We start from the raw sequence: 12,607 nt of genomic DNA on the forward strand, positions 1-12,607 counted from the left end.
AGATTCTGTTGTCAACTTCCCCTACCCCCTGCCTGATCAGTCCAGGACTCTCAAGTGGCATTGTTGGCCAAAAAGTTTTTTCAGTTATCTGGTTAGCTGGCTGCACTCACGTCAGTCTGATCTGCATCTTGCTACGGTCATGTTATGCCTTTATGATGTTCACACTGCATTACGATAATGAGCGATATGTGAGGCTACAGCTGGTGCAAAATGTGTCTGCCCACCTGTTCAGAGGCTTAGATGTAGGTGGAGCATATTCATACCAAACACTCTTCTCATTTACACTGGGGTTATGCTGGTATAACGGTTGTCAGTGAAGTTATTGGGAATTTATACTCGTGTAAATGAGACTAGAATGAGGCCAGTTACGACTGTTTCCCAGGAACTGCATTGGCTTCCTGTTTACTACAATTTAAGGTTTGGGCTTTGGCACCAGATTTTCAAAAGAGCTGAGGCACTGAGTGCATGTAAAAATTTGACTCTCTCATTTAGCTACCTAAATGGGACCTGAGGTCTTCTGAAAATCTGGCCTCAATTGTGAGTGCTAAGCACTTTTGATAATCTAACCCGGTATTAGTACAGCCCTGTGTAGTTTAGTTACTGATTGGCTGACAGATTGCTGATACCCTTCGTTTCCCCTCACTCCTCCCCCCCCCCAAAAAAAAAAGTGGGGGGGGGGGAGAGTATCATTGGAGCTAAGTTATTGGCTGAGACACTTCGAGATAATAGTCCCTGATTTAAATGGAGATACGACTGAGCCAAACCTGGCCATTTTCAGAGAATACTGCCAGATTCTCAGATACTACACTGAAGACTGTGGAGTGAAGAGAATATAAATGCTGCAATAAATTCCCACAATAACTGAAGACCAGGAATTACAACAACAAAAAGTAATAAGTAAAATTCGCCAAACCAGGTATTGGTAAAGACCAAAGTCTTTTATGACCATCTCTGAACAACTTTTCATTTTTCATATGTGGGATTTGGATATTGAAATGATGGGCACCCGAGAAATACCATAGATAGATTAATGCTCCATTTTCTGCTCTGCCCTGGCACATCAAGTTGAACAGCATTGATCATGGAGGCACTGCCGAAGAAGCTCTCAGGCGTGAAAGGTCAAGGAACAATGTTTTCAGACCATAAGTCTATCTTATTTGTATTTTATTAGTGCCTAAGATGTGCTGGATTGTTTGCGCATGTGAGAAGACATGGTATCTATCCCAAGAGTTTTTGGTCTGCAGTAAGGGGGTAACAGAAACGGAAGAGGAAACCAAACAGGAGGAGAGATCCTGCTGTGGATGACGGAAGGTGGCATAGGGAGATTGGGGAACAGAGAGCAAAAGAGAATGCTAGAAGAGGAGAAAAAGAAGAGGATAGTGCTGAGGCTGATTAAATAAATTTTTTGTCACATGCTAATGACAGCAAACGAATACCCCAGCACCATCCCAAACCATTGTCTCTGACGTGCCAAAGGTGCAGGCACTTTGAAGGATTTTTGACATTTGTTTTTAGACACATGGGACATGTGGCTGTTGAACAGAAGGAGATTGCTATGTCAAGTGTCAGTTCTCCTCTGCACTCTGGGTTTGGGGACCAAGCAGGGATCTGCTCTCTCTCTCCTCTCGAAGTGGGGATCTTGAATTCACCGACATATTGTTGTTATGGTTAGTCAACCAGCATTTCTTCACTGTACTCTAGAAGAGTGTGGAGGGGGCAGTACTTTACATTTAGGGCCACCCTGTGTAAATTCTAGCCCTGGCTCTGCCACCCGAGCCTTGCATGTGACTTCAGTGACTCCCAGATCACTAACTGTGGTTAATCCCATAAACACTTCCTCACTTATTTACTTATGTATTTATTTTTCCCTTTTCATTAAGGAAAGCAAAACAGGAGAAGGAGAACTTATGGCAGGAAAATGTCCGAAAGGAAGAGGAGGAGAAAAAAAAGCGATTACAGGAAGAGCGAATGCAGGAAAAAATTCATGAAGAAAAACAAAAAGCTGAGGAGGCAGCTGCCCAGGTGAGAGAGAGGGAGTTCCAGTTGCAAAAACTGGCTGAGGAGAAACATGAGGAGGAGAGGAACAAGCTAGCTGAGACTCAGAGAGAAACAGAAAAACAAAGGCAGAGACAACTGGAAGAAGACAAAAGGAAGCAAGAACAGATTGCAAAAGAAGCTGAGGAGAGGCGTAAACAGCATGAAGAAGAGAAGAGAAGAAAAGATACAGCCAACCTGCAAGAGTCAGAGAAACACACTTCAAAATTAAACTTAAATGAGAAATTTGCAGACTTGTTGAAACAGACTGAGGATAGAAATCTTAAGCCTACGTGGAGAAGTGAAGGTAAACTTCATCTATTGATTTATTTTTTGTTTAAAATGTTCCTTGTCTTGAATGAATATTGTTACTTCATATTTAAACATTTTAATGTAGAATAATGACAGTATTATAGGTCTTGTGTTTAAAAATTGATGTTGGAGACCATGGACCATATCCACAGTTGGAGTAAAGCTGTTGATGTCAGTTGAGCTATAACAGTTTACACCAACAGAGGATCTGACCACAAATCTTTCAGTGCTTTCAGTTAAGAATCCTGGACACTCGGAGCAGTAACATTTTGGCTTTACTGCACTTTGTCTATGCAACAGAATACTCACCACATGTTGTGGCATGAGATGTTCATAATTTCTTTTAAAACAATTTTTGATAGTCAATGAACAGATAAGAATCAAGTAATGAGAATGCGTACAGCCTTAAAGTAACATTTTTTGATTCATTGATTAACACTGATAGAGAAATTATAGGTATCATAACCTCAGTTACTAGATGGTGGTCAAAACTGAGGTCAGCATGGCGTTATGGGTAGGATTTTGAAAAATGCTTAGTGTTAGCCTAATTCTGCTCCCATTGAACTTGATGGTAGTTTTACTATTGACTTAGTGGAAGCAGAATTACAGAATGCTTTTTTTTTTTTTTTTTTGCTAATTGTTAACCATTGTTATGGCTTTAGTGTGGCTGGTTTAGTAGTATTACTTATCGACTTAGAGAAATTTAGAGACTGAGACTATATCAAATACAAATATGTAATATTTTGCTGTTCTGGGCTTTTAAGTTTCTCCTTGACAAGAATGTCACCTGGGTTGCAGGCCACTCAGTGTTGGGGTAGCCTTTTCTAGTCAGTTTGAAGGAAATGTAGAACTTCTGTACACAAATGAAAGAAAATATTAAAACACTGATCCTGGTGAAGATACTTAACAAGAAGAGATGGGTAGGAAGACAAAGACTTCCTATTTTGACTGAGCACATCTGTGTTCACTGCTACTCCTGTTTATTACGTTAATCAATAGTCTGTGTGATGTTCTGCTCCTTCCATCTGTTTGTTGTACCCAGTTATCTCTCACCATACACTTAGACTGTAAGGTCTTTAGGGCAGGGACCATCCTTTCATTATATCAGTGTATAGTGCCTAGCACAGTGGGGCCCTGAACAAGCTTGTTGCCTCTTAGCACTACTGAAGTACCAAAATAATAAATACCAGTAATACTTTTTCTTCTTTCAGGTAATGTAGTTAGTGCCTCAGAATCTAGGAATTCAGCTGCCTTGGTGAATTACAGAGCTTTATATTCATTCGAAGCAAGGAATCATGACGAGATGAGTTTTAATTCTGGGGATGTAATTCAGGTAAGACTGGTAGTTCATACTAAACTAACCACAAAAATCATTAACATATGTCTTCATCAAAATTAATGCTTTTTTTTTTTTTTACACACACATTTTAGATCGGTTCAAATTTACAGTAATTGCTTCTTTTTAGGAGGGGTTAGTGGGATCGATTTAAGCAATATGCTCCTCTAGGACTGACACGTTATGGAGGAGTCGAGGGCCAAGGACTGGCACTGACTACTATGAAATGCCTAGCTTGGAAATCATTATTGCTGTTATAAACTTTGTGAAACAAATAACAAGAATAAGCTAAATAATCATTGCTCTCCCATCTCTAGTGCAACATTTTGCAGGTATGCATATAAGGCTGCAAAGAAGATTACTATGTTTGCATTGCTATAGGCAAACATTGTCATAGATAAAAGTGTATAAAACAAGATTATTCGTGCTGCTAGAATTATTAAATACCTGACCTGCCTGGTTTGAATAGGTTTGAGGGTTTCTCCCAAATAATTAAAGATCTGAATAGTGTTCTCTGTTACATTATCTGCATGGTGGTTCTTTGAGTAGATGCAGATGTGATGTGTGCGCGCCCAGCGCACTGGAGTCAGAGACTTTTGCCTAGCAGTCCCTGTAGAAGGGTGGCTCTCGCACCTCGTGGCTGTGGCCCCTCCCTTGGCTATATGAGGCAGCACTGCTCCAACCCTCTCGGTTCCTTCTCACTGCCTGTGGCTGCAGTCAGAGGTCTGTTTGGTTGTAGTGTCACAACCTCGCATTTAGTCTTAGTCTAGTTTAGACACTGTCCTTCCTGTGGAGGGGTGATCCCCAACAGTGACCCCCACACGCAGTGCTTGCTTTGCCTCGGCAAGGCCCGCCTTAAAGAGTGTATATCATTTAAAAAGAGGACTCAGTTGGTGCAGGATCTTTGTCTCGCATAGCACCTGCTTGAACAGGCCATGCAGCCTGATCTGATACCAAGGCCCTCCTCAGGTCAAAGATTGCCCTCAGGCTTGGAGAGTGCTGCCACCCCTTGTTTTGGGGCAGGCGCCTTGCTGAAGAGGCAGAGGAGCCGTACTCCATTGTCAGCACCGAGGAAGAGGTCTCATAAGACCAATTGGGACTGCTCCAGGTCACAGAGCGACTCTTCTGTTTCCCCCAGGAACAGCACAGACTGGCACAGGACCAGTTCCAGCATGTGCGATAGCATGGATATATCTGACCTTTCCCAGTACTGAGTGGGAAGGACAGAAATCCTGTACCATTGATTCTGGTTCCAGCCTTCGGGTGTCCATTGAGTCCGGTACTGACAAGGTAGATGCCAGTACTACCTGCGTCCATGTCGTCAGTCTACCAGGAAACCACAGACCTCCCCTGCCTTTCGGTCCCAACCTCACCGTTGGTCCAGGACTTCCCAGGGCTGTGCCAACTCTGGCACTTCTGACGGAGTGAGCCACTGAACCTTGGTGTCTGTTGACACTGTGTCCAGACACTCTCCTCACTGTGGTGGGGATGGAGCCGGTACTGGAAATGGTGCAGGGGACCTTGGCACCCAGACCCTTTCTGGCCCCACTGCATTTGACGCTGCAACCGTTGACATTGACACATTTGGGCACTCTTGGACCACTGTTAGCGTCAGGACCAATGCTGCCTGTGGCACCAGCATGCTCAGTACAGATGGAACCGTATTAATCGGGAATACCAGTTCCAACTTTGTTCTGGGAGACAAATGAATCGGACCGCCTGTTGACTCCCTTGGGCATCATTCCACCCATACTGCCAAGATTTCGGGGCTCTCATTCCGAGTCAGAGTCGTCATACCCTACCCGATGAACCTCAGGGGATGCCAGTGGAACAGTAAGGCTCCTAAGGTTGGCGTGTGCCCCAGGGCTGAGAAGGAGGTCCCTGGCCTGGGCTCTGCTGGCCACGAGTGCTCTATCTGTAACAGTGGCCTTGGACTCAGTGGAATGTTCCTTATTAGCAGAGATACCGCTTTTCATCACATTTGAAGTCAAAGTAACCTGCATGGTCGTAGGTGGCTTCAGATCAACTGCAAGCCCAAGCATCAGCAGTCTGCTCTCTCCTGGGTACATCTTTCCAGGAGTGAAAGCCAGTTTTGGCTCACCTGAGGCCTTGTTGCTGGACAATGCCATGCTGAATGGTTTATCCTCACCTTCTATTCCGGACAACTTTAAGGTGTACCAGGACCTCTTATGCCACATATCTGCATTACTGGGTATCCAGGCAGAGTTCCTCCAAGAGAACACACAAAAACTGGTGGATATTTTACAGCCCGCCGTCCCTGGGAGAGTGGCCATCCTGGTCAGTGATGTGATCCTTGAGTCAGTGAGATCCCTGTGGAGTACATCAGCCTCGGTACCGCCAGGGTCTAAGTGCATGGAAAAGCGCTTCTTTGTTCCCATGGAGGGATTTGAGGGGTTCTCTTCTCACCTGGCCCCGAATTAGCTGGACGTAACAGTGGTAAACAACGGCCCAGCAGGGTTGGTTCAAGTCTACCCCCAAGGACAGAGACTCCAAGCAGTTACATCTTCTGAGCAGGAAGATCTATACCTCATCATCCTTACAGTTTAAGATCACAAATCAACAAGGTTTGGTGGCCAAGTATGATTTTCTCAGTTGGTCAGCCATGGCTAAATTTGAGGACCAGTTGCCTAAGGTCTTGTGTGAGGAGTTCTGAGCATTCACTGCGGAAGGCGGCTTGGTGGCCATAATGTTCCTGCAGGCTGTCCTTGACATTGCAGACACTGTGGCCAGGGTTATGGCCTTGGCAGTAACTATGAAGAGGGCCTCCTGGTTGCAAAACTCTGGGATCACTCTGGACGTCCAGCAAGCCATTGAGGACTTGCCCTTTGATGACTAAGTCTTCTTCTCGGACAAGACTAATGGCACTTAGCCCTGGAATCCTTGGAAGTATAAGTGCCGTCCATGCAAAGGCACAGCAGGAACAACAATATCACCTGCAGAATTCCTTTGTCCAACCTTTCCCCTGAAACAGTGGGACTACCTTAGAAAAAGGGATAGCTCCCACAATAGGAAGCAGTGAGGCTTGGGCTTCAGACAGTCCGCATGATCTCCCTTGGCACAGGCTAAGCGCTCATTTTGTCTCCTTTGTCCAGAGCAGTGGTCCAGTCATTACTACATCCCTTCTGTCCCCCCCATCACTTTGGGGACAGGTTGACCCGCTTTTACAATGCTTGGATCTCAATTACCTCTGACAGATAGGTTCTAGACACTGTCAGATCTGGCTACACAATCCATTTCCTCTCCACACCCACTTCCACATTCCTCTACAGAGATTCCTCTCACGAGACATTGCTCATTGAGCTGTATTTGTAGTTGGGAGCACTGGAACACCAGGGCCACGGTTTTTCTCCCAGAGCTTCTTGATACTGAAATATAAGGGCAGGATGAGAACCGTTCTCAACCTTTGTGGCCTCTACAAATTCATCAAGTACGTGAGATCCTACATGGTCACTCTATTGGCTATCATTCCTGTCTTGTGTCAGAATGACTGGTTCATTGCTCTGGACCTGCAGGATACTTACTTTCTTGTGGTGATTCTGCTGATCCACAAGAAGTTTCTGTGTTTCGTGGTAGGAGAAAGCCACTTTCAGTATACGGATCTCCCCTATTCTGCCCCCCACGTCTTCACCAAATGCATGACAGTGGTTATGGCCTATCTCAGGAAGAAGGGACTCCACATATTCCTGTACCTCAATGACTGGTTGCCGAAGGAGAGCTCTGGAGAGGAGGTTCTTGCCCACATCGACACCATGTTGAGTTTGCTCGACTGTCAGCACTCATTTTAAACACCACAAAGTCAACCTTGGCTCCCACTCAAAAAATCAAGTTCCTTGGGGCTCTGTTAGATTCCAGGAGGTCGAAGGTGTTCTTACCGACCGACCGCTTCCAGGCAATTCAACAGTTTTGCCTCAGTCTGCAATCTCAGCCTTCCATGACAGTGCATGTGTATCTGAGTCTGTTGTGCCTAATGTCTGTTTGCACGCAGGTGTTCTCTAGGTTGTACCCTCACCCTCTTCAGATGCAGCTCAGGACAGTTTACCACCCTGCCCTGCATTCTCTGGACAGGTCAGTTCGCCTTCTTCCAGCAGTTCTGGATTCCTTCCACTGGTGGGAGTTCCCACACGATGCGTGCCATTGGGTACCCTCTGTTTGGCCCTCTCCAACTAAGTCAGTGGTTACTGACACTTCCCTTCTGGGTGCGTGGGAGGGGAGTGCATCTGGACTCATTAAGGTTGTGGGGCGTGTGGTTGGAACAGGAAGCCTCACTCCATATCAATGTGTTGGAACTTCAGGCCATCCACGATTCATGTTGTGCCTTCCGAGATCACATCACATACTCACCAACAATGCTACTGTGATGTACTATTTGAAGAAGCAAAGGGGAGCGGGTGCGGTACATTCCAGATTACTCTGCCTAGAGGCGATCAATCTGTGGCACTTTTGCGTAGAGGGAGACATCACCCTGGTAGCAGTCCATTTTCCAGGGGTTCAAAATCATCTCGCAGACTACCTCAGCAGGGTTTTCTCCTTGAGACATGAATGGTCCCTGAAGGAGAGTGTTCGTCAAGTCATCTTTGCAACATGGGATGTCCCTGCGATGAACCTGTTTGTGATGAGGGAAAACACCAAGTGTCAACTGTTCTGCTCTCGAGGGCCTCAGTCCTCTCAGACGCCTTCCACTGCAGCTAGCGGTCAACTCTTCTGTATGCTTTTCCACCTATTTCAGTCATTCCTCAGGTCATCCTCAAGCTCAAAGCAGATGAGGCCAAGCTCATTCTTGTTGCTCCAGCATGGATGAAGGAGTGTTGGTTCTCAGATATCCTTGCTCTGTCAATTCAACCTCCCATATAGTTTCCTGTCCATCTCGACCTGCTCAATTAGAACCAAGGCCAAACCCTCCCTCTTGCATTCGGCTCCCAGCAGTGCTTGGAGGTTGTCCAACAAGTTCTACTTAACAAAGCAATTTAATCCAGTATTCTGAAATCTCTAAATATTAGACTTTGGTTTTATGGTGTTAAGTTACATATTTGCATGAGAGAGGGAAGTAAGAAAGGTATCTGTTAGTTTCAAGATATAATTAGCTGAGCATTCTTTTACTTTTGATACCCCCGTTTAGAAATATGCAACTCTATATATTGGATAATTTCAGATACTCATAAAATATTTTGATTAAAAACTTCATAGTGTCTAATTTTAAGATGTGATCAGTAGATGGAAACATTTGTTTATGTATCTTAGCCAGAAGAAACTTAATCTATATAAAAATTGTTTGAAGCCCCTTTCTTTTACTCTGTGTTTCTACCATGCGTAGCACAATGGAATCCTGATGTTGTTTGGGTCTGAGGTCTTACTAAAACACAAATAATCATGATAGTAATCATAGTAACTTTCCGACAAGCTCCATTAACTTCAGAGGCATGTTATGTCCTCTTTAGCCTTTAAATAAAACAACTGTAAATATCTCTCTAAGGGTGCATTATAATACAAAACCAGCAGTTTATCCTTTTTCCCACTTAAAAAGTAATTGTGGGCTTTATAAGAGCAAATAGCCTTGTTATACAGCTTGGGGCAGTATATTATTAGGCAATGGGATTCTTAGTTTTTTTAAAAAGGCTAAATTTTAAATGGGATGACAGTGCAGATGATGGGGTCTGATCCTTATGGTCACAACTTTTCCAGTTAAATCCACAGAATTGTAGCAGGTGCTGACACAGCAAATATTTTATCTAATATTTTCGGTTTCAGGTTGATGAGAAAACCGTTGGAGAGCCTGGTTGGCTATATGGGAGCTTTCAAGGTCATTTTGGCTGGTTTCCATGCAGCTATGTAGAAAAAATACCAGAAAGTGAAAAAGCTTTATCTCCTAAAAAGGCCTTACTTCCTCCTACAGTATTTTTGTCTACTACCTCAGCTCCTCCAGAGTAAGTTTGTTTATTGACCGTTCTAATTTTGGATAAAATAAAATGTTATGTAATAACATTATGGATTACTGTAAATTAAATGCAGAAAATTTATTATAGCGACTATATGAGGAAGAGCTATAATACAGCAAGTTAAACTTTGATCTTCTGAGTTGCACTGGGCAGCACATGCATTTTGCATATGTAAGAAGTAGTAGGTCTTGCTAATGTACTTTCTAAGAAAAATTGTGCTTGTGCTAAATTTGCAGACCACTTTCACCAGGTAGATCAGCAGAAGACACTGATTACCAAAACGTACCTTTCTCAAGCCTAACTGTTAACACAACATGGCAGAAAAAATCCGCTTTTACTCGTACTGTGTCCCCAGGATCTGTTTCTCCTGTTCATGGACAGGTATGTTGGTGAGAATTTTATGTATTTTAGGTTCATGTTAACAATACTGATATACTTTTGTATAGATGAGTTACACTTTTTCTAACAGTTCGCTGCAGTGATCTAGACCAAGGGTGGGGAAAGTACGGCTCCGCCTGCGAGCCATTTTAAGCCGGCCCGTGAGCTCCCACTGGGGAGCTGAATCGGGGCCGCACCACGCAGTTCAGCCTTGCTCCGGCGCTCCAATCGGGGTGCCAGGTCGGGGGCCACACCATGCAGCTCCCGGAAGCTGCACCATGGCCCTGCTCCGAGGGTCGGGAGCCGCTCCACGCCTAGGAGCCAGAGAAGGGACATGCTGCTGCTTCCAGGAGCCGCTTGAGGTAAGTGCCACTCGGAGCCTGCACCCCTGAGCTTCTTCCCCTGCCCCAGCCCTGATCCCCCTCCCGCTCTCCAAACCCCTCGATCCCAGCACGGAGCACCCTACTACACCCCAAACACCTCATCCCCAGCCCCACCCCAGAGCCCGCACCCCCAACCAGAGCCCGCACCCCCTCCTGCACCCAAAACCCAATTTTATGAGCATTCATGGCCTGCCGTACAATTTCTATTCCCCGATGTGGCCCTCCGGCCAAAAAGTTTGCCCACCCCTGATCTAAACACAAAGCCAAATTCCTAGTTGGTGTGAGTGGGCATACCTCTACTGCAGTCTGTGGAGCTATGTTAATTTACACTGCCTGAGGATCTGGTCGTTAAACTCTTTCTTCTTCTTCGAGTGCTTGTTCATGTCAGTTCCAATCAGGTGTGTGCAGGTGCGCATGCATAACAGCCGGAAGATTTTTCCCCTCGTCAGGTCGGCCTGGGTGCCCCCTGGAGTCGCACCTTCATGGCACTCAATATAGAGCCCTGCGACCCCGCCAGCCCATCAGTTCCTTCTTATGACCAGTGACGGTAAGCTGGAACATACTTTAGCTCTTGCCTTGGCAAGCGCCGTTCAGTGTCCGTTGTATATAGTTCTTGATACCGTTAGTGTTAGTTATTAGTACTTGTAGTGTAGATATAGTTAGTGTTAGGTTTTCTTTGGGGTTCCCCTTCCCCCAACGCTCCCGGTGTCGTGGTGTGACGCAGTCCCCAGGCTTTAAAACTTGTGAGGCCTGTGGCAAGTGCATGCCTAAAAGTGACCCGCACACTTCGTGAGGGGAGAGCCACCAGGAAGACCAGTGCAAGATCTATCGCGAGTTTTGCCCTAGGACTTTGAAAGACAGAGACCAACATCTTAAAATCCTTTTTACGGAGGCTGCGCTCCGGCCCCAGTCAGACCCTGGATCAAGGGATCCCGCGTCTAGCACCACCTCCTTGGTGCGGAGTGCCCCAGCACCATCTACTGGGGAACCAGTGCTGAGAGAGAACTCATATTGAGACTCTCGGCACTGTCACAGCTACTCCCGTGGACAGGCTTTGGGCAGGCACCGGTCGCAACCACCAGTGCCACAAAAGAAAAGCTGGCTGGAGAGGGGCCGTTCTCCCCTGGCCAAGTCCAACGAGTTGGCCACTGTGAGACCCCAGTGGGGCCACACCACCTCGGCCCCTTGGCTGGCTAGGGTCACGTCGACTCCTGTCCCGGTGGCGGTGCAGTTGAGTCCGGATCCTCCTCACTTGCCGACCCCAGGAGCCAACAGCTGCAGCTCCCATTGACTGCGGAGGCATTCGCAGCAGCCCAGGACTTGTTGCGCCATATGGCACCATTTTCCCCTCCCAGGGGGGATAAATTGCTGGCACTTTCCCATCCCAAGGGGAAAGCAGGCTATGATGTCACAATGCTCACCATTGGAATGGGTTACCTAGGGAGGTGGTGGAATCTCCTTCCTTAGAGGTTTTTAAGGTCAGGCTTGAGAAAGCCCTGGCTGGGATGATTTAGTTGGGGATTAGGTCATGCTTTGAGTAGGGGGTTGGACTAGATGACCTCCTGAGGTCCCTTCCAACCCTGATATTTTATGATTCCATGAGAGGGTGGCGGGTCAGCAGGCTCTATATTGAGTGACATGAAGGCACAACTCCAGGGATGCTGCTAGGGGAAAAATCTTCCGGCTCCCGTGCACGCGCGCACACACCTGGTTGGAATGGAATGAACAACACATCTCGAAGAACAACAGTTACGAGAAGATAAGTAACCATTTTTTTCTTTCACTATATTGTGTTACTCTGGGTTAATTTCTTTCAACTTTGGGATTTTGTAAGGATAGCAGCTGCAGTGTGTGGAGGAACCTAACAGGTAAGCATGTGTTTATCTCATCAGTTTGGGCCTCAAGATGATCTTTCAGATTTCCCTACCTAGCCATTTGGGGACCACTGTTTCCTTTCTTTTTCTACCACAAGGTATATTTTACCTCCAGGCAGAAGACTACCAATGTGTGGGCCCTTCCAGAGTTACTCTTAAAAGCGTATATTTTTGCTGACACTGCAGCCAACATTGTTTTGTAGAACCAGATACATGTCTAAGATATTTCTAACTTAATTGGCGAGTAGGGAGCAGAGTCCAGAGACCACTCCGGAGTCCACATAGCACATATGGCAGTGCAAAATGCTGTGGTCAAGACAGCATTCATTCAACTGG

General features: G+C 45.9%; 1 protein-coding gene across 6 annotated transcripts in view; it reads left to right on the plus strand.

Moving 5' to 3' along the window:
* Positions 1–12,607, plus strand: part of ITSN2 (intersectin 2) — a 126,518-nt gene that overhangs the window by 61,232 nt on the left and 52,679 nt on the right. For all 6 annotated transcript variants that reach the window (XM_074947500.1, XM_074947502.1, XM_074947503.1 and 3 more), the window contains 4 exons: positions 1,881–2,341; positions 3,558–3,679; positions 9,449–9,624; positions 9,873–10,017. In XM_074947500.1, the coding sequence (XP_074803601.1) occupies positions 1,881–2,341; positions 3,558–3,679; positions 9,449–9,624; positions 9,873–10,017 (904 nt within the window). The remainder of the gene's footprint in view (positions 1–1,880; positions 2,342–3,557; positions 3,680–9,448; positions 9,625–9,872; positions 10,018–12,607) is intronic.

Source organism: Natator depressus, chromosome 3, assembly GCF_965152275.1.
Source record: "Natator depressus isolate rNatDep1 chromosome 3, rNatDep2.hap1, whole genome shotgun sequence".
Classification (NCBI taxonomy): Eukaryota; Metazoa; Chordata; order Testudines; family Cheloniidae; genus Natator; species Natator depressus.